Genomic DNA, 18,547 nt, shown 5'->3' with positions numbered 1-18,547 from the left:
ATAGATTTTCCCTGTTTTAGATTTTCTCATGCATTACATTTTTTTGTAAAAAAGCTTAAAAAAACAATGACCTACAAATAAAGCCTTTTGTATCACCGCAAAAAAATTATTACATAGAGGAATAAAAAACAATTCTAGCTTTTGCAGGAGCTCGTACTTAAAAAGAAGACTGTGTCTGGTCATGAATGGCTGTGAACAAGTACATTAACATCCTGGATGCTCGACATTTGTAACTGTTCCCGTTTATGTTTTGGTTTATGATTACCTGATGGTAAAATAAGGAATGTCTGTGCAATCTCCTCTTCATATCCTTTTGGCTAAAAAAAAAAGGAACAATACATTTTAGAAGCAGTACAGATCATATATGTTTAGCCCACTGTATTTCAGCAGAGAGATCTTTTTGTGAATTGTTCTATTCCAGACTGTACTAAAGACATGTAGTAGCTAGGACACATGGCCGGTAGAGATGAGCGAATCGAAGTTGATGAAGTGGAATTCGATCCGAATTTCAGGAATTATTAGATAATTCAATTTTTTCCTAAAATGGCTGCTGCATATGTTAGGACATGAAGCAAGGAACTCTGGGAACAAGGGATCACCCACAATGCCATGCATGCAGCCAATCAGCAGCCAGCCAGCCCTGTGATGTCACAGCCCTATAAATACCCTCAGCCATCTTGAATTCAGTCATTTTCCAGTGTACTGCAGGGAGAGACGTCAGCAAGTGCTAGGGACAGTGGTAGAAAACAGCCTGGGTAATAGGCAGGGCAGGCGCCAGCACCCGGCATACCCGGGCAAGTGCCAGGCCCACTGTTCCTGGGGGGGGGGAGGTGGCCACTGAGCAGTGTGTGCCAACAAGGGAAGGCTGGGGCCCCGGCACTCCTCGTCCCGAGCCCTGAGTAGACACACGTTCTGCATGATGTGGTGAAATCACCGCTCAAAGGGAGCTTGTTTTATAGTAGAAGAGTTGGGGGTGTGTGTTGAATATTTGCATAGAGGCATGGTTATGCTATGTAACCACGCCAAACACATTGGAGCTGCTGCCAGGGAGGAAAAAAATCTGAGTGGCTGGCGCTCTGTTTGTATATAGTGGGAGTAGAGGAGCTGGGCACCCGGAGCTGTGCTCCCCTGTGCTCTGAAGCTATAAGACATAGCTTCAGAGCTAACATAGAAAGTATATTATAACATTGTACAAGGAAGGCAATCCATTAGAATATACATAAAGATAAAACTTAACCTTTAATAATGTTACTATGAGGGTCCATTCACACGTCCGTGTTTTGCCGGTGTCGCAAAACACGGACACCGGCAATGTGCATTCCGCAATTTGCGTACCGCACATCGCTGGCACTATGATAGAAAATGCCTAATCTTGACAGCAATTGCAGACAAGAATAGGACATGTTCTATTTTTTTTTCGGAAACGGAAGCATGGATGCGGAAGTGTGGATCCGCAAATGTGGATGCGGACAGCACATTCCGGCCCCATTGAAAATGAATGGGTCTGCACCCGTTCCGCAAAATTGTGGAACGGATGCGGACCCATTTTGCGGGAGTGTGAATGGAAAAGATATCCTTCAAAATGAAAATAAATTATTAAAGTTAAGCAAAAAGCATAGATGTGGTAGGCAATAACAAGTGCTCGGCGGCACTAAATCAGAAACCATATGTCCTACCACAATCCAGGGGGTTCCAGTGCACACCATGAATCCCGGAGGGAAGGCAAAAAACATCTATCCCTGGGCTAGATGATGATGTGGTATTGAAGGACAGGGTGGGCAAAGAACTGTCCCTGATATTGCCCTACAGGAGGGTGCTATTCTGGCCCTGACAGCCTAACCACAGACTAACCGCCCTGATAAGAGCGACCCCATCCGGAACCTTACCCTATATAAAAATAGCCCTAGTAAGCCCCTAGGCCCCTGACTTCCAGGTGATCACTATATAGAATTTGCGCCTTAAGATACCTCCGGGTAAACTTACACCTCGATTTATTGGCCATTATGAGATTATTGACATCATTAACCCTGTGTCTTTTAAGGCATTATGCCTTGCCTGTATTATTTTGCACCTGAATTCCTCCAGTAATGAAGCACACTGGTTTACTGCAGTCGCTGACTCTCTGGACTTATTTCCCTTTGGGGTGCACCACACCTTACCATCCCTTCTAGAAAGCAGCAACACATGGAGGCACCTCAACGGTGTCTGTGGCACCCAGTGTAGTGTTGGGGCCACCCCAAACCTGACATTCCATATACAAAGCTCTCAATGAGGGCCATATATGCATATCAGGAAGCAGAATGATGTCTCCTGCTCTTGTCTTGGCAATCATGTGATTGCCTGGTGCTAGGTAAGTGCTGGTGCTGCTGGTACTCAGCAGACCATAGGTTGTATTCCACTGTAACTGGGAATAATATGTCATTCCCATTTACATAAGAAATTGACAATAGAAAAAATAAAGCAATACGTTAAATAACTAAGTCTTATATGACCTTATGGGGATGGGGACCTTATTCACAATGTGAATTAACAACAATAAATAAATGAAGACAAAACATAAAAATAAAATAATAAAGACTGCTACCACTATCTCGCATACAGCTTCTAGACCCGTCCCCAGCGACCATATGCTGTATGTCCCCTAAAAAAACAACTGTACCTAAAAGGGGACATAATGACACAATAATTTTTTGTTACATTTTCCTGGATATATACAGGTCCTTCTCAAAAAATTTGCATAAAGTTCATTATTTTCTGTAATGTACTGATAAACATTAGACTTTAATATATTTTAGATTCATTACACACCAACTGAATTAGTTCAAGCCTTTTATTGTTTTAATATTGATGATTTTGGCATACAGCTCATGAAAACCCAAATTTCCTATCTAAAAAAATTTGCATATTTCATCCGACCAATAAAAGAAAAGTGTTTTTAATACAAAAAAAGTCAACCTTCAAATAATTATGTTCAGTTCTGCACTCAATACTTGGTCGGGAATCCTTTTGCAGAAATGACTGCTTCAATGCGGCGTGGCATGGAGGCAATCAGCCTGTGGCACTGCTGAGGTGTTATGGAGGCCCAGGAGGCTTCGATAGCGGCCTTAAGCTCATCCAGAGTGTTGGGTCTTGCGTCTCTCAACTTTCTCTTCCCAATATCCCACAGATTCTCTATGAGGTTCAGGTCAGGAGAGTTGGCAGGCCAATTGAGCACAGTAATACCATGGTCAGTAAACCATTTACCAGTGGTTTTGGCACTGTGAGCAGGTGCCAGGTCGTGCTGAAAAATGAAATCTTCATCTCCATAAAGCTTTTCAGCAGATGGAAGCATGAAGTGCTCCAAAATCTCCTGATAGCTAGCTGCATTGACCCTGCCCTTGATAAAACACAGTGGACCAACACCAGCAGCTGACATGGCACCCCAGACCATCACTGACTGTGGGTACTTGACACTGGACTTCAGGCATTTTGGCATTTCCCTCCCCCTAGTCTTCCTCCAGACTCTGGCACCTTGATTTCCGAATGACATGCAAAATTTGCTTTCATTCGAAAAAAGTACTTTGGACCACTGAGCAACAGTCCAGTGCTGCTTCTCTGTAGCCCAGGTCAGGCGCTTCTGCCACTGTTTCTGGTTCAAAAGTGGCTTGACCTGGGGAATGCAGCACCTGTAGCCCATTTCCTGCACACGCCTGTACACGGTGGCTCTGGATGTTTCTACTCCAGACTCAGTCCACTGCTTCCGCAGGTCCCCCAAGGTCTGGAATCGGTCTTTCTCCACAATCTTCCTCAGGGTCTGGTCACCTCTTCTCGCTGTGCAGCGTTTTCTGCCACACTTTTTCCTTCCCACAGACTTCCCACTGAGGTGCCTTGATACAGCACTCTGGGAACAGCCTATTCGTTCAGAAATGTCTTTCTGTGTCTTACCCTCTTGCTTGAGGGTGTCAATGATGGCCTTCTGGACAGCAGTCAGGTCGGCAGTCTTACCCATGATTGCCGTTTTGATTAATGAACCAGGCTGGGAGTTTTTAAAAGCCTCAGGAATCTTTTGCAGGTGTTTAGAGTTAATTAGTTGATTCAGATGATTAGGTTAATAGCTCGTTTAGAGAACCTTTTCATGATATGCTAATTTTTTTAGATAGGAATTTTGGGTTTTCATGAGCTGTATGCCAAAATCATCAATATTAAAACAATAAAAGGCTTGAACTACTTCAGTTGGTGTGTAATGAATCTAAAATATATGAAAGTCTAATGTTTATCAGTACATTACAGAAAATAATAAACTTTATCCGAATATGCTAATTTTTTTGGAAGGACCTGTATATATATATATATATTAAGGGATCACTCTCTCTCAGGGGGTCGAAATCATAGACTTCTCCTCTGAAAATAGGGTTCAAGTCCAAAAGGTGCTTTATTTTGGCACTTCAGCACCATCACACACATAAACATCGAAAATAAACACCTGCCCGTCTGGGCTCTACCTAATACACGTGTTGTCTCTACCTCACCTATAAAACACCATTCACACACTGGATTAGATCCATCTTCCTCAGCTATATATGGTCCAGCAGCCTCCAGGCTGTGACCACACCAGCACCCTTGGGGGGAGATGGTCCAGAAGTCCTTCCGACTCTGACTGTGCGACCCTCTTTCCGTAGGCGTCGCTGGGCCCCACAAACTTCAGGCTTTACAAAGCCCTGTGACCCCTCAGCCCCCCTGGCTGAGACCACACAGAGCCTTTCAGGATTCCTCAGCCTTTCTCCCTCCAAGCCATACACAGAGGGTTGTTTTATCCCTCCTTGATTACAGCATCAGGCCTCACTTGCGATCACCTCTGGCAAAAGACAATACATGTAGTCAAAGGGTGTGGACTGGCAGATCCCAATACCAAACCTATCCCCATTCCACATAAAATCCAACCCAGAACAACATTTAGACCAGGGATCAGCAACCTCTGGCACTCCAGCTTTTCTGAAACTACAACTCCCAGAATCCTCCTTTCACTTCTATGGGAGTTACAAGAATAGCAGAGTAATTGTGCATGCTGGGAGTTATAGTTTCACAGCAGCTGGAGTGCCGAAGGTTGCTGATCCCTGATCTAGACAAAACTGTCTCAGCAAACCACACTTTGCTGAAACTACTGCAGCTTTCTGAAATTCAGTTATCTCACCCAGCTGAGGTAACTGGGTGGAATATACACACCTTCCAGCACTTATACTGTACACATCACATTGTGGTTAAATGTGCCTCACCTTGACCACAATGGTTTTCTCCACAGAGTCCTTTCGGTGGTCCTTTCCTATCAGAAGAGCATCTTGGGTACAATCACCTTCCACTTCTAGAGAGCCACTGTCAACCTGAATCTTTAGTGTCTCTGAAAGGTGAAAATCATGACACTTTTAATATCAAATAAAATAAAAAAAATACATTATGGAGTATTTTATTTTTATAATATTTGGATTTCACCTTTCATTTTTCAGACCTCTTTTGGAAAAAGAAAGGTGGAGTAGTCTTGATCACGAATATTCGAATTGCAAATTTTTATTGCGAATATCGGCACTTCGAGAATTCGCGAATATTTAGAATATAGTGATATATATTCGTAATTTCAAATATTCGAATATGAAGAAATAATATTCCCTTCGGTGGGAGCAGTGCTGCGGTTCCCAACTTCACCTACTACACACTGGATGGAGCTGTACAGTTCTGTCACAAGAGCTACAACTAATCTCTTGAGTTGTCGGACCAGGGCCAATCTGATATTGACGGCCTGTTCTAGAGATAGCCTATCAAAATCCTGGACAAACCCTTTTAAAGGGTTGAAGAGTTTAATAAATTTCACCATGTACTTTTGCATACACCCATGAAAGCATGTTTTTTTATCTGTTGGATTCCATAGAAACCTGATGGGGGAAAAATGTGACATGCTCTATGAAGTTCTGTACGCACTTCTGTAAGGCAGCACACAGAAGCCCTAAAGCTCCATATTAAGGAGGTATAATCTCTGTAACCGTCTTTGTGCTTTGGCTTCTGCTTCTACTATGTGCATGACCCTAAGGCCTCATGCACACGACCGTTGTGTGCATCCGTGGCCGTTGTTCCGTTTTCCGTTTTTTTTCACGGACCCATTGACTTTCAATGGGTCCGTGGAAAAATCGGAAAATGCACCGTTTGTCAGCCGCATCCGTGATCCGTGTTTCCTGGCCGTGAAAAAAAATTATGACCTGTCCTATTTTTTTCACGGCCAACGGTTCACGTACCCATTCAAGTCAATGGGTCCGTGAAAAATCACGGATGCACACAAGATTGTCATCCGTGTCCGTGATCCGTGTCCATGATCCGTGTCCGTTTTTTCCTATCATTTCAATGGCAAACTTGACTTCGATTTTTTTTTCATTTTTCATGTCCGTGGATCCTCCAAAAAACAAGGAAGACCCACGGACGAAAAAACTGTCACGGATCACGGACCTACAGACCCCATTTTTGCGGACCTTAAAAAAAAACGGTCGTGTGCATGAGGCCTTAGACAATATTTTACCCACCTACTAGGTGGAAAAACCTACAACTTCATTGTATGAATAACTAAACAAAAATCTAAGATTTTTATTGTAAGAAATTTAAATGAAGAAATAATTGTTTACTTGGTTTTTTGGCTGAGACATCCCAGGTGAAGCTGTGTGAATGCCCCCCACAGACACATCTGGCCTGCTCCTTATCTTTGACTGTTATAAGGTCTTCAGAATCAGCCAATGAGGTGACAATCTGTTGTAATGATAAAGCAAATGGAAATATATTTCAGAAGTACAAAATAATACAATTCTAAAAGGAATCTGTCAGGTGATTAGTGGCGGAACTGTAGGGGAAGCAGGGGAGGAGACTACTTTGGGGCCCAAACTCAGAAGGGGTCCATCAAGGATGAGGACTAAAATCTTGACTAGCCACAGTAGTGGGGGTTGCATGGGAGGAGGGGGGTTGCAAAGAATTGGCTGTTGTGGGGTGGAATCCAAACGACGGAAGGACGGATCAGTTTTGCTTTCTGTCATAATAGAAGGCTACGGAAATCATAACAGATCTGTCTGGTTTCCATTATGCAGAACGGAAAAAAAGTCCCGACAGGACTTTGTTTTCCGTCTTGCATAACGGGAACCAGACGGATCCGTTATGATTCCCATAGCCTTCTATTATGACGGAAAGCAAAACGAAATGCCTCTTAAAGGCTTTCGTTTTATGGATTTCGTTATTTTCCGGAAAGCCATAACCAAATCCATAAAGAAGATGTGAACCCATCCTTATCTGTATGCATCTGCAGTTGTAATACAATCTCAAGGCCTGTCAGCTATATACAAGGCATCTAAGGGATACAATAACAGGGAGTGGCGCAATCGCCGATCTTTGTCATTGCATCCATTAGTTACAAAGTAATGCGCTTCGCAACAAAGTAATTCATCACAAAGATAATTTTGTTTAGGATTCGGCAAAGTAGCTGAATAGAATTTTTCAATACTTGGCTTATCTCTAAGTTACTATATAATTATTCTTACCAGAATACATTTCTTTGCATAGCTGTAGACCACAGCTTGTATGGTAAATTTCTCTCCTTGTATAACATAGTAGGGGACAATCAGGTCAATGAAGTAAGTTTGGAAGGCGGTAAGCTCAACATCCTTGACACTGGCAACACCAGACTTTGCAAAGCAGACAGCATCAGTCACCCACTTAGTGATACTGTCTGGTGTAGTTAGATTCAGTACAGTGTGTCCATCTGAGCTGTAACACAAATTTCAAGCAGGAATAAATTAAGCAATATCAGATTTAATAAACATATGTAATGTAAGCTATATGCTGGAATAAATCCATGCAAATAAATAAAACCACAATATCTATTCTGAACTCGATGGGATCAGTAAAAGTCTGTATATACAGGGAGTGCAGAATTATTAGGCAAATGAGTATTTTGACCACATCATCCTCTTTATGCATGTTGTCTTACTCCAAGCTGTATAGGCTCGAAAGCCTACTACCAATTAAGCATATTAGGTGATGTGCATCTCTGTAATGAGAAGGGGTGTGGTCTAATGACATCAACACCCTATGTCAGGTGTGCATAATTATTAGGCAACTTCCTTTCCTTTGGCAAAATGGGTGAAAAGAAGGACTTGACAGGCTCAGAAAAGTCAAAAATAGTGAGATATCTTGCAGAGGGATGCAGCACTCTTAAAATTGCAAAGCTTCTGAAGCGTGATCATTAAACAATCAAGCGTTTCATTCAAAATAGTCAACAGGGTCGCAAGAAGCGTGTGGAAAAACCAAGGCGCAAAATAACTGCCCATGAACTGAGAAAAGTCAAGCGTGCAGCTGCCAAGATGCCACTTGCCACCAGTTTGGCCATATTTCAGAGCTGCAACATCACTGGAGTGCCCAAAAGCACAAGGTGTGCAATACTCAGAGACATGGCCAAGGTAAGAAAGGCTGAAAGACGACCACCACTGAACAAGACACACAAGCTGAAACGTCAAGACTGGGCCAAGAAATATCTCAAGACTGATTTTTCTAAGGTTTCATGGACTGATGAAATGAGAGTGAGTCTTGATGGGCCAGATGGCTGGATTGGTAAAGGGCAGAGAGCTCCAGTCCGACTCAGACGCCAGCAAGGTGGAGGTGGAGTACTGGTTTGGGCTAGTATCATCAAAGATGAGCTTGTGGGGCCTTTTCGGGTTGAGGATGGAGTCAAGCTCAACTCCCAGTCCTACTGCCAGTTTCTGGAAGACACCTTCTTCAAGCAGTGGTACAGGAAGAAGTCTGCATCCTTCAAGAAAAACATGATTTTCATGCAGGACAATGCTCCATCACACGCGTCCAAGTACTCCACAGCGTGGCTGGCAAGAAAGGGTATAAAAGAAGAAAATCTAATGACATGGCCTCCTTGTTCACCTGATCTGAACCCCATTGAGAACCTGTGGTCCATCATCAAATGTGAGATTTACAAGGAGGGAAAACAGTACACCTCTCTGAACAGTGTCTGGGAGGCTGTGGTTGCTGCTGCACGCAATGTTGATGGTGAACAGATCAAAGCACTGACAGAATCCATGGATGGCAGGCTTTTGAGTGTCCTTGCAAAGAAAGGTGGCTATATTGGTCACTGATTTGTTTTTGTTTTGTTTTTGAATGTCAGAAATGTTTATTTGTGAATGTTGAGATGTTATATTGGTTTCACTGGTAAAAATAAATAATTGAAATGGGTATATATTTGTTTTTTGTTAAGTTGCCTAATAATTATGCACAGTAATAGTCACCTGCACACACAGATATCCCTCTAAAATAGCTAAAACTAAAAACAAACTAAAAACTACTTCCAAAAATATTCAGTTTTGATATTAATGAGTTTTTTGGGTTCATTGAGAACATGGTTGTTGTTCAATAATAAAATTAATCCTCAAAAATACAACTTGCGTAATAATTCTGCACTCCCTGTAGTAATCCCTCAGGATTCAATGGTCTTTTTTGACCATTGTCAGAAACATACAATGCCTCAGACTTAGACCCATCAAATCAATTTCTCTGGTGAAATAGTTTTATTAGTTACTTGTTAGCAGCTATTCCTGACTGTTATATGTAAGGACTTGTTTTAACTGTCTTAGTTATCTGCTTATTTTTCTTAAATTTTAATTTTCTTTTATCTTGGATGCCATTTTGGAGCTTTGAATCTGATTACACAAATTAGGGTACTTTCACACTAGCATTATTGGAATCCGGCAGGCAGGTCCGTTGCCAGAACTGCCTGCCGGATCCTGAAAACTGAATACAAACTGATTACCTATTTTTTCCGCATCCAGAATAACGGATCCGGTATTTACATTTTCACAAATATCAAAATACAGTCAAATAACGAGAAAGGGACGGAACGGAAGACACCCTGATGCATACTGAACAGATTGCTTTCCATTCAGAATGCATTAGGACAAAACGGATGCGTTTTTTTCCGGTATTGAGACCCTTTACCAGATTTCAATACCGGAAAAGAATAATGCTAGTGTGAAAGTACCCTTAGGCTACTTTCACACTAGCGTTTTGGCTTTCTGTTTCTGAGATCCGTCATGGGCTCTCAAAAGCGGTCCAAGATCGATCAGTTTTGCCCTAATGCATTCTGAATGGAAAATGATCCGCTCAGAATGCATCAGTTTGCCTCTGTTCAGTCAACATTCCACTCTTTGTAGGCGTACACCTGTCTGTCAAATACTGGGATGTGGAGCGAGACGGATCCATCCTGATACACAATGTAAGTCAATGGGGACCGATCCGTTTTCTCTAACACAATCTGGCACAATAGAAAACTGCTCTGTCCCCTATTGACTTTCAATGGTGTTCAAGACAGATCCGTCATGGCTATAGAAGACATAATACAACCAGATCCGTTCATGACGGATGCATGCGGTTGTATTATTGTAAAAGGAAGCGTTCTTGCAGATCCATGACCGATCCACAAAAAACGCTAATGTGAAAGTAGCCTTACAATGGTTTCAGCATACAATGGTTGTCCTGCAACCAACTAATATTGTAATGTAGAGATGATTGGGTCAGTGAACTAACTGCAAAAAATGCGGAGAGCATACTGAAGAAAAAAGACCTAACTCTGTATATTCAAAAAGCAGTTTGTTCCCAGTGATGGTGGACTCTGCAGAGCTAAAATACATCAGTCTTCTATAAAAAAAAATAAAAAAATTCTCTGCACAGATAAGAAATGCATATAATAGTTCGAAAGGGAATTAAATGAGTAGGCGAAGAACTAAGATTGCTTCATACGTTGGGTGTGCCAGCTGTGTTATCTCTTCTCTCCACGAGGGCACAGCTGCTGGGGTCCCCACTCTCCCCACTGCGCCACAGTTCAAGCTGCTCCTGGCCCTTCTTATCTGCTTCCTAGTGCTCACTCCCATAAGACACAAACACTCTACCTTGATCTTTAATTGTCAACACATGTACAGGCTAATCTGGGCCCACCCAATGGCAATATCTCCTAGGGTATATATAGGGCCTTCCATTATTGTAAGCTGTTTGAGCAAAAGGTTCTCAGCTTGGTTAGTCCTGCAAAGGTGTGCTATTGTATGTATGATCTGCCTGACCTCTGCCGGTTTACCGTATTGACCCTGTGTTACCTATCCTGACCTCTGCCTGCTACCTGCCTTGACCTATCGCCTGTTTACAAATGCACAAATTCAGCCTGTTCTGACCTCAACTTGCCCTCAGATCATGCTTTCGCCTGCCCCTTTTGTGCCATGCAGCAGTGTCTCTTTACCCACCTGGGTAAGAAGCATATGAATGGAAAGTACTCCTAGAGGTATCAGCCTGCTGGCCCCTGCAACAAAGTCCAGATCCTAGTACTGGAGTGAAAGGGTGAAAACCAGGCACCCACCCTGACAATGCCCTTAGGAGTAGCTCAAACCAAGTCAGTTCAGTGGCCCAGTGGGTCAACGCTGATTAACTGACACATGTTTGCAGCAGCCGAGATTGTAAATAACTTTGGGGACTTTCACACTAGCATTATTCTTTTCTGGTATTGAAATCCAGTAAAGGGTCTCAATACCGGAAAAAATGCATCAGTTTTGTCCTAATGCAATCTGAATGGAAAGCAATCCATTCAGGATGTCTTCCGTTCTGTCACTTTAATGGTATTTGACTGGAGAATATAACGCAGCATCTTGCAGTTTTTTCTCTGGCCAAAATACCAGAACAATGCCGCACTTGTGGGATACGGCATTAATTTCCATGGAGATGTTTTAATGTTGGATCCGGTACCAAGTGTCCTGGAAATTGCTGCATCGCAGGATCCGGTTTTCTGGTCTGCGCATGCGCTGGGACATAGGAGGAGCATTTTTGGATTTTGATCTTTGTAAAAATGTAAATACCATAGATCAACTGTTGGAGCAATAGTTAGAAAATGGAAGAGGCTAAAGAAGACTGTCAGTCTCCCTCAGACTGGGGCTCCATGCAAGATCTCACCTCATGGGGGATCACTGATGATAAGAAAGGTGAGGAATCAGCCCAGAACTACAAGGGAGGAGCTGGTCAATGACATGAAGAGAGCTGGGACCACAGTTTCAAAGGTCACTGTCAGTAGAACACTACGCCATCATGGTTTCAAATCATTGCATTGCACGGAAGGTTCCCCCGCTCAAGTCATCACATGTCCAGGCCCGTCTGAAGTTTGCCAATGACCATCTGGATGATCCAGAGGAGGCATGGGATAAAGTCATGTGGTCAGACGAGACCAAAGTGTAACTTTTTGGTCTAAACTTTACTCGTCATGTTTGGAGGAAAAAGAAGGATGAGTTGCATCCCAAGAACACCATCCCTACTGTGAGACATGGGGGTGGTAACATCATGCTTTGGGGGTGCTTTTCTGCGAAGGGGACAGGACAACTGCGCTATATTAAGGAGAGGATGAATGGGGCCATTTATTGTGAGATTTTGAGCAACAACCTCCTTTCTTCAGTCAGAGCATTGAAGATGAGTCGTGGCTGGGTCTTCCAACATGACAACGACCTGAAGCACACAGCCAGGATAACCTAGGAGTGGCTTCGTAAGAAGCATATCAAGGTTCTGGAGTGGCCTAGCCAGTCTCCAGACCTAAATCCAATAGAACATCTTTTGAGGGAGCTGAAACTCCATGTTGCTCAGCGACAGCCCTGAAACCTGACAGATCTAGAGGAGATCTGTGTGGAGGAGTGGGCCAAAATCCCTGTTGCAGTGTGTGCAAACCTGGTCAAGAACTACAGAAAATGTTTGACCTCCGTAATTGCAAACAAGGGCTTCTGTACCAAATATTAACACTGGTTTTCCTCAGGTGTTCAAATACTTATGTTCAGCAGTGCAAGACAAATACATTCTTTAAAAACCATGCAATGTGATTTCCTGATTATTATTATTATTTTATCCTGTCTCTCAGAGTGGGAATGCACCTACAATGTGAATTTCAGACCCCTCCATGATCTCTAAGTGGGAGAACTTGCAAAATCGCAGGGTGTTCAAATACTTATGTTCCTCACTGTGTGTGTATGTGTGTGTGTATGTATATATATATATATATATGTATATATATATATATATATATATATATATATATCTCACTGCATCTGAAAAGTCTGAAACTTCACAATGTCGCACTATGTCGTGCACTATGGTACTAAGCTCAACGCACAAGCCATTAAACAGCTGTTTTTCTTTTTGTTTAATTTTTTTTATAAAAAAAAGTTGTAACACAACGACATGTACATTTTAAATTACCATAGTTGTACTGACCATCTGATTTTTTTCATACACAATGAATGCCTTAAAGGGGTTGTCCAATTTATATTTATTGATGACCTATCCTTCAGGATAGGTCATCAATATCAGATCGGAGGGGGTCCAACACCCGGCACCCCCTCCGATCAGCTGTTTGAAGAGAAGGCGTGCGCCGTGCCAGCACTGCCTCCTCTTCACTGTTTACCTTCTAGCCGTTGCATCTGCAGTGGTGAGCAGTTGTAATTACACCCAAGCCGTCCCATTCATTTCAATAGGAAGGCTTGGGTGTAATTACACCTGCTCACCACTGCAGATGCAACGACTAGAAGGTAAACAGTGAAGAGGAGGCAGTGCTGGCACGGCGCGCGCCTTCTCTTCAAACAGCTGATCGGAGGGGGTGCCGGGTGTCGGACCCCCTCCGATCTGATATTGATGACCTATCCTGAGGATAGGTCATCAATAAATATAACTTGGACAACCCCTTTAAGAGCAAACGCCTCCCTAAAAAAATGACATGATTGTGCTTTTTTTGCTTTCCACTCTACAAATATTTTTGTTACCCTTCCTAATACATTATATGGAATACTTACTGATACTATTTAAAAATACAATTGTACAATTACATTAACGGAAAAAAAATATGTCTCTTAGAAGGCAAGAATAAAAGATCAAAAACAATGGCATTAAAATTGACTTAATCCTTAAAGGGAATCTGCCATCTCCATACCACCCCAGCGGTGTGCAGTATAGTGTGCGAAGTAAGTGAGTTCAGTAACATTATGCACAGTAATTTTTATCTTCATACTCACTTGCATTCTGACATTGTGATCCAGCAGTAAAATGCATTGAGAGAATTCCTCTTTCAGTCCTCCCTATTATGTGCATGAGCCTGGGAGTCCTCTCAGTGCATTTTACTGCTGGTTTGGCTGAGCACAGAGTCAGAATGCAAGGGAGTTTGAAGATAAAAATTACATAACCAGACTTGCCATCATTTACACTATATTCGGCTTATGCTAGTTTGGGGGGTGTTTTGGAGCTGACAGATTCCCTTTAAGGTTTATGGTGTAGTAGTAAAATAAATAAATAAATAAATAATGATCTGGACCCCTTATCTGCTGCACTAATCATGAATTACAGGAGATAATAGTCCAATACCATGGTGATAGATTTTCTTTAGTTTTTAGATACTGTATGCTTTAAAATGGAGGCATACTCACCCCACAGGAACCAACTCATACAGCCAGGTGTCTGGAAAGTATCTTCTAGGAAATCGTCTCTGGATCTCTTTCTCATTATCTTGTAAATGTAATGAAAATATCACATTAAAATTCAAGCATTTGAATTTGAAAGACTTTTATTGATATATTTTATTCTATACTGCTTCCCATCTCCCACTGTCAGTGTTTAAAGCTGCACTGAAATAAATTGTCAGGACTGCTGTGCAGCCCAGGTGGTCTATTTCAGCACTGCTTTGAGCACTGATAGCAGGGAAATGGGGGCGGTAAGGAAATAAATTGTGATCGGGACTTCTTATCTGCAGTGATACTTGCACATAATAGTCCAACCAATCGTATTCTACCTTTCATTTTCCAAAGGAGCTGTCTAAAATGGAAGGTGGACTCTGATTGGTTGCTATGGGCAACTAAGCCAGTTCTACTTTACACCAGCTTGATAAATGACCCCATAAGTTATACAGATTGCAGCTTTTAATATAAATGGAGTGCAGAAAGAGGACAACCCTTTGAGTCTTGTATTGTGCTAAGCTGTACTGACGGCCTAATCTGAGGTTTCTCATTAATGACTTTACCTTTCTTTTCAGTTTTCTTTAGAGTAGCGGAACGTTGAGCAAAATCACGTGTGAGGCATTTCAGTGGTGCCTTCATCTGAGTGTTGGTAAAACACTTTAGATGGTTTTTCTGTGAAAGAAAAAAAAAAATCAATCATCAAGCCGTACTTTTATTTCTCTATGGACCTGTGAGGCTCCATGTACAGTATTTTAGTTTACACATTAAAGTATGTGCTAACTATAAAATGAAAAAAAAAAAGAAGCTTATCAAAAGCAAAGAAAAATGAGATTATTTTTTAATTTGACAAGAATATGCTATTAGAATACCATATTTTCCAGCGTATAAGATGACTTTTTAACACATGAAAATCTTCTCAAAAGTCGGGGGTCGTCTTATACGCCGGGTGTCGTCTTATAAGCCGGTATACGGCGTGCTGAAACTTACGGTACTCACTTCCAAGCCGGACTGGAGATTATGACATCACTATTCGCTGTTGTAAGATCGTGAAAATTCAGATCCAATGGTATATTCTAACCCCGAGGCGTCTAACGCCTCAAGGTTAGAATATACCACCGGATCTGAGTTTTCACGATCTCAGAACAGCGAATAGTCATTCTGCGCTTCCACGTGTCCCTGCTGTGAAGAGACTCTGGCCGGACCCGCTCTGATCGAACATCCTGAAGCATGAGCTGGACAAGCAGGTGAGTGGCGCGGGTGGTTTGCGCTCATGTGGTCTTCACGCTGCCCTGGAGTGGAGGGTGTCAGGGCCGCTACAGTGAGCGGTGAGGGTGGGTCTCTGGCGGCTGAGGCAGGCGGTGCTGTGTCTGCTCCATTATAGTAAAAAAAAGTCCAGCCTGCCCTGCTTGGCTTGGATTTTCTTCCCCCGTGGCATCGTGGGTATGTTTACTAAGGGAGCTGGGCACAATTGACAGGGATTTTATGGATTGGGAGAGGGGAACTGGCTTACTTGAATTTGGATTGTGCCGGAGCTATGCGTTCATGCGGCCATCACGAACGGCTGCCTAGCCACACCCCCCTGGTTGCATAGTCTTATACGGCGAGTATAGCCCAAACCCTATATTTTAACTGGAAAAGTTGGGGGTTGTCTTATACACCCAGGCGTCTTATACGCCGGAAAATACTTTACTTGCTAAATTTTAAGGTGGAACATCAGGGTAATTGCAAATATGGGAACAAAATACAGGTCAATTTTTCACACATGCTCCAAATCGATGGCGTTTGACTTACTAATGGTAGAAATAACCCTCTTGGGCACAGCCTAAAAGGAATATAGACTGCACACCTGACCCCCTAAATGAATATAGACCACAGTCCAGACCTCCTAAACAGACCAAGGCCTTTATACAGACACCAGACCACTCCCATATACAGACCTCAGGCCAAACCACATTGTATACTGACTCCAGACTGGGCCCTCCATCTTATAGACCCCAAATTTACAGACTTCAGACCAGTCCCACGTCTACCACTTTACGGGCAATAGACTTGACTTTAAGCTGATTCAACCTAAAGGTGGAATTAGGTCCTTTGCTCCACTAAATTAATATCCCCTTGTGCATTCTGCATTAGTTATATCCATTTCATGCCACCATGTCCTCCCTTCTTTTGTCTTTCATCCCCAATCTCCCTCTCCCCACTCGTTATCATTAACTTACTGTTTTTGCTTTTTACATTTTATTTTCTTTATTATACTTTCAATTATACTCTTTAAAGACGCTTTATATTGGAGACAGAAACGAGTTATGGAGGGTACGAAGTTAGGGACATTTTAAAGCTATTTTGCCCTTACTATGGTAAGGTTCTGGACTGGGTCACACTTATCAGGGCAGTTGCTCTGTGTTTAGATAGGTAGGAACTAACAGGGTCCACCACCCACACCATATGGTCTACTACAGATAGTGCCTTGTCTGGTGACTACATTAATTGATGGAGAATATACCCTGATCCTATCCTTGATCGATAATTCTCAAGCAGGTGGACTGATACCCGTATCCTATTGTGAATTCTGTGAATGTGTAGTATAGGCTGGAGTGGAGGGAAGTACAGGAATGGTACAGAGAGTCCAAAATACATGACCTTCTTCCAATAGTCTCCCAGATGTTCCAGGAAAATTGGCAATTATGATCTTTTGTTGTTTAGTGATTTCAGATTATAGTTAGTGACTATAGAATATAAAGTCTATAGATGGCCACATATTTTAGGATTTAGCTGCACAACCCCCTTTTCCATGCTGGTCTTAAAGGCTATGTACACCTTCGGGGGCTATTTATTTTTATGATTGCATTTTACTAATTGTTGGCTAAAAATTTGTGCTCGGGTGTTCGGGTGCTCAGGTCGAACACCTCAGGATGCTCAGGTGCTCTACTGAGCACAATGGAAGTCAATGGGAGAACCCGAGCATTAAACCAGGCACCCCCATGCTCTGAAGAGTGGAGGGTGCCTGGTTCACATGAAAAGGTCAGAAATTGTGGGAAACACCACTGAAATGGTTTGGGAACAGCATGCTGAGAATATCTGGATACATCTTGGACTCCCAGGTCGCTGCTGGGAACGATGTTGTCCGAGTAGTATGCTACTTTTACAGACTGACAATAATACGCACCAAACTGAAGAAAAAAACAATTTCAGAGGAAAGATTGTTAGCAAACATTTACTTATATAAAGTGCAAGTGCTGCCAAAAATTACAAGGAAGAGGCACTCTGATACAACCTGTATATCATATAATGGAGGGCCTCATTCACATTGTGGTACAATTGTTCAGATAGTGGGACTCCTACACTCATAAAGCCTATGCACTAAGTGAAAGGGCTTTCAAAAATTACAATACACCCTTTATTACACATAAAGGAGGGCATCATACACCTTTGAAAAATTATGATTGATGGCCTGCTGGTGACCCTCAAAAACATTAGGAGCAAGGACCTGCTGGTGACCCTCTAAAACATTACAGGAGAGGGCCTGCTGCTGAGCTGACCATCTAAAACATTATGGGTGAGGGTCTGCTGCATAGCTGACTCTCTAAAACATTAGAGGCGAGTGCTTGCTGCTGATCTGAGCATCGAAAAAATGATGGGCGAGTGCCTGCTGGTGAGCTGACCCTGTAAAACATTATGCTTGAGAGCATGCTGGTGAGCTGACCCTGTAAAACATTATGGTTCAGAGCTTGCTGGTAAGCTGACCCTCTAAAAAATTATAGGTGAGGGCCTGCTGGTGAGCTGACCCTCTAAAACATTAAAACATTACATACGAGGGCCTGCAGGTGAGCTGACCCTCTAAAAGTTTGTAGGTGAGGGCCTGCTGGTGAGCTGACCCTCTAAAACATTATATGCGAGGGCCTGCAGGTGAGCTGACCCTCTAAAACATTATATGTGAGGGCCTGCAGCTGAGCTTGTTCTGGTAGTGGGACTCCTACACTCATAAAGCCAATGAACTAAGTAAAAGGGCCGAACACGTGTCATCA

General features: G+C 42.6%; 1 protein-coding gene across 1 annotated transcript in view; it reads right to left on the bottom strand.

Moving 5' to 3' along the window:
- Positions 1-18,547, bottom strand: part of LOC122940242 (alpha-2-macroglobulin-like) — a 140,867-nt gene that overhangs the window by 43,879 nt on the left and 78,441 nt on the right. Inside the window, exons 17-22 of the mRNA XM_044296776.1 lie at positions 15,086-15,194; positions 14,496-14,574; positions 7,542-7,767; positions 6,642-6,762; positions 5,253-5,374; positions 266-317 (exon numbers count right to left, since the gene is read on the bottom strand). Coding sequence (XP_044152711.1) covers positions 266-317; positions 5,253-5,374; positions 6,642-6,762; positions 7,542-7,767; positions 14,496-14,574; positions 15,086-15,194 — 709 coding nt within the window. The remainder of the gene's footprint in view (positions 1-265; positions 318-5,252; positions 5,375-6,641; positions 6,763-7,541; positions 7,768-14,495; positions 14,575-15,085; positions 15,195-18,547) is intronic.

Source organism: Bufo gargarizans, chromosome 6 (genome assembly GCF_014858855.1).
Source record: "Bufo gargarizans isolate SCDJY-AF-19 chromosome 6, ASM1485885v1, whole genome shotgun sequence".
NCBI classification, from domain to species: Eukaryota; Metazoa; Chordata; class Amphibia; order Anura; family Bufonidae; genus Bufo; species Bufo gargarizans.
The sequence above is the reverse complement of the archived record's forward strand: the minus strand, read 5'-3'. Positions and strand labels throughout refer to the sequence as shown.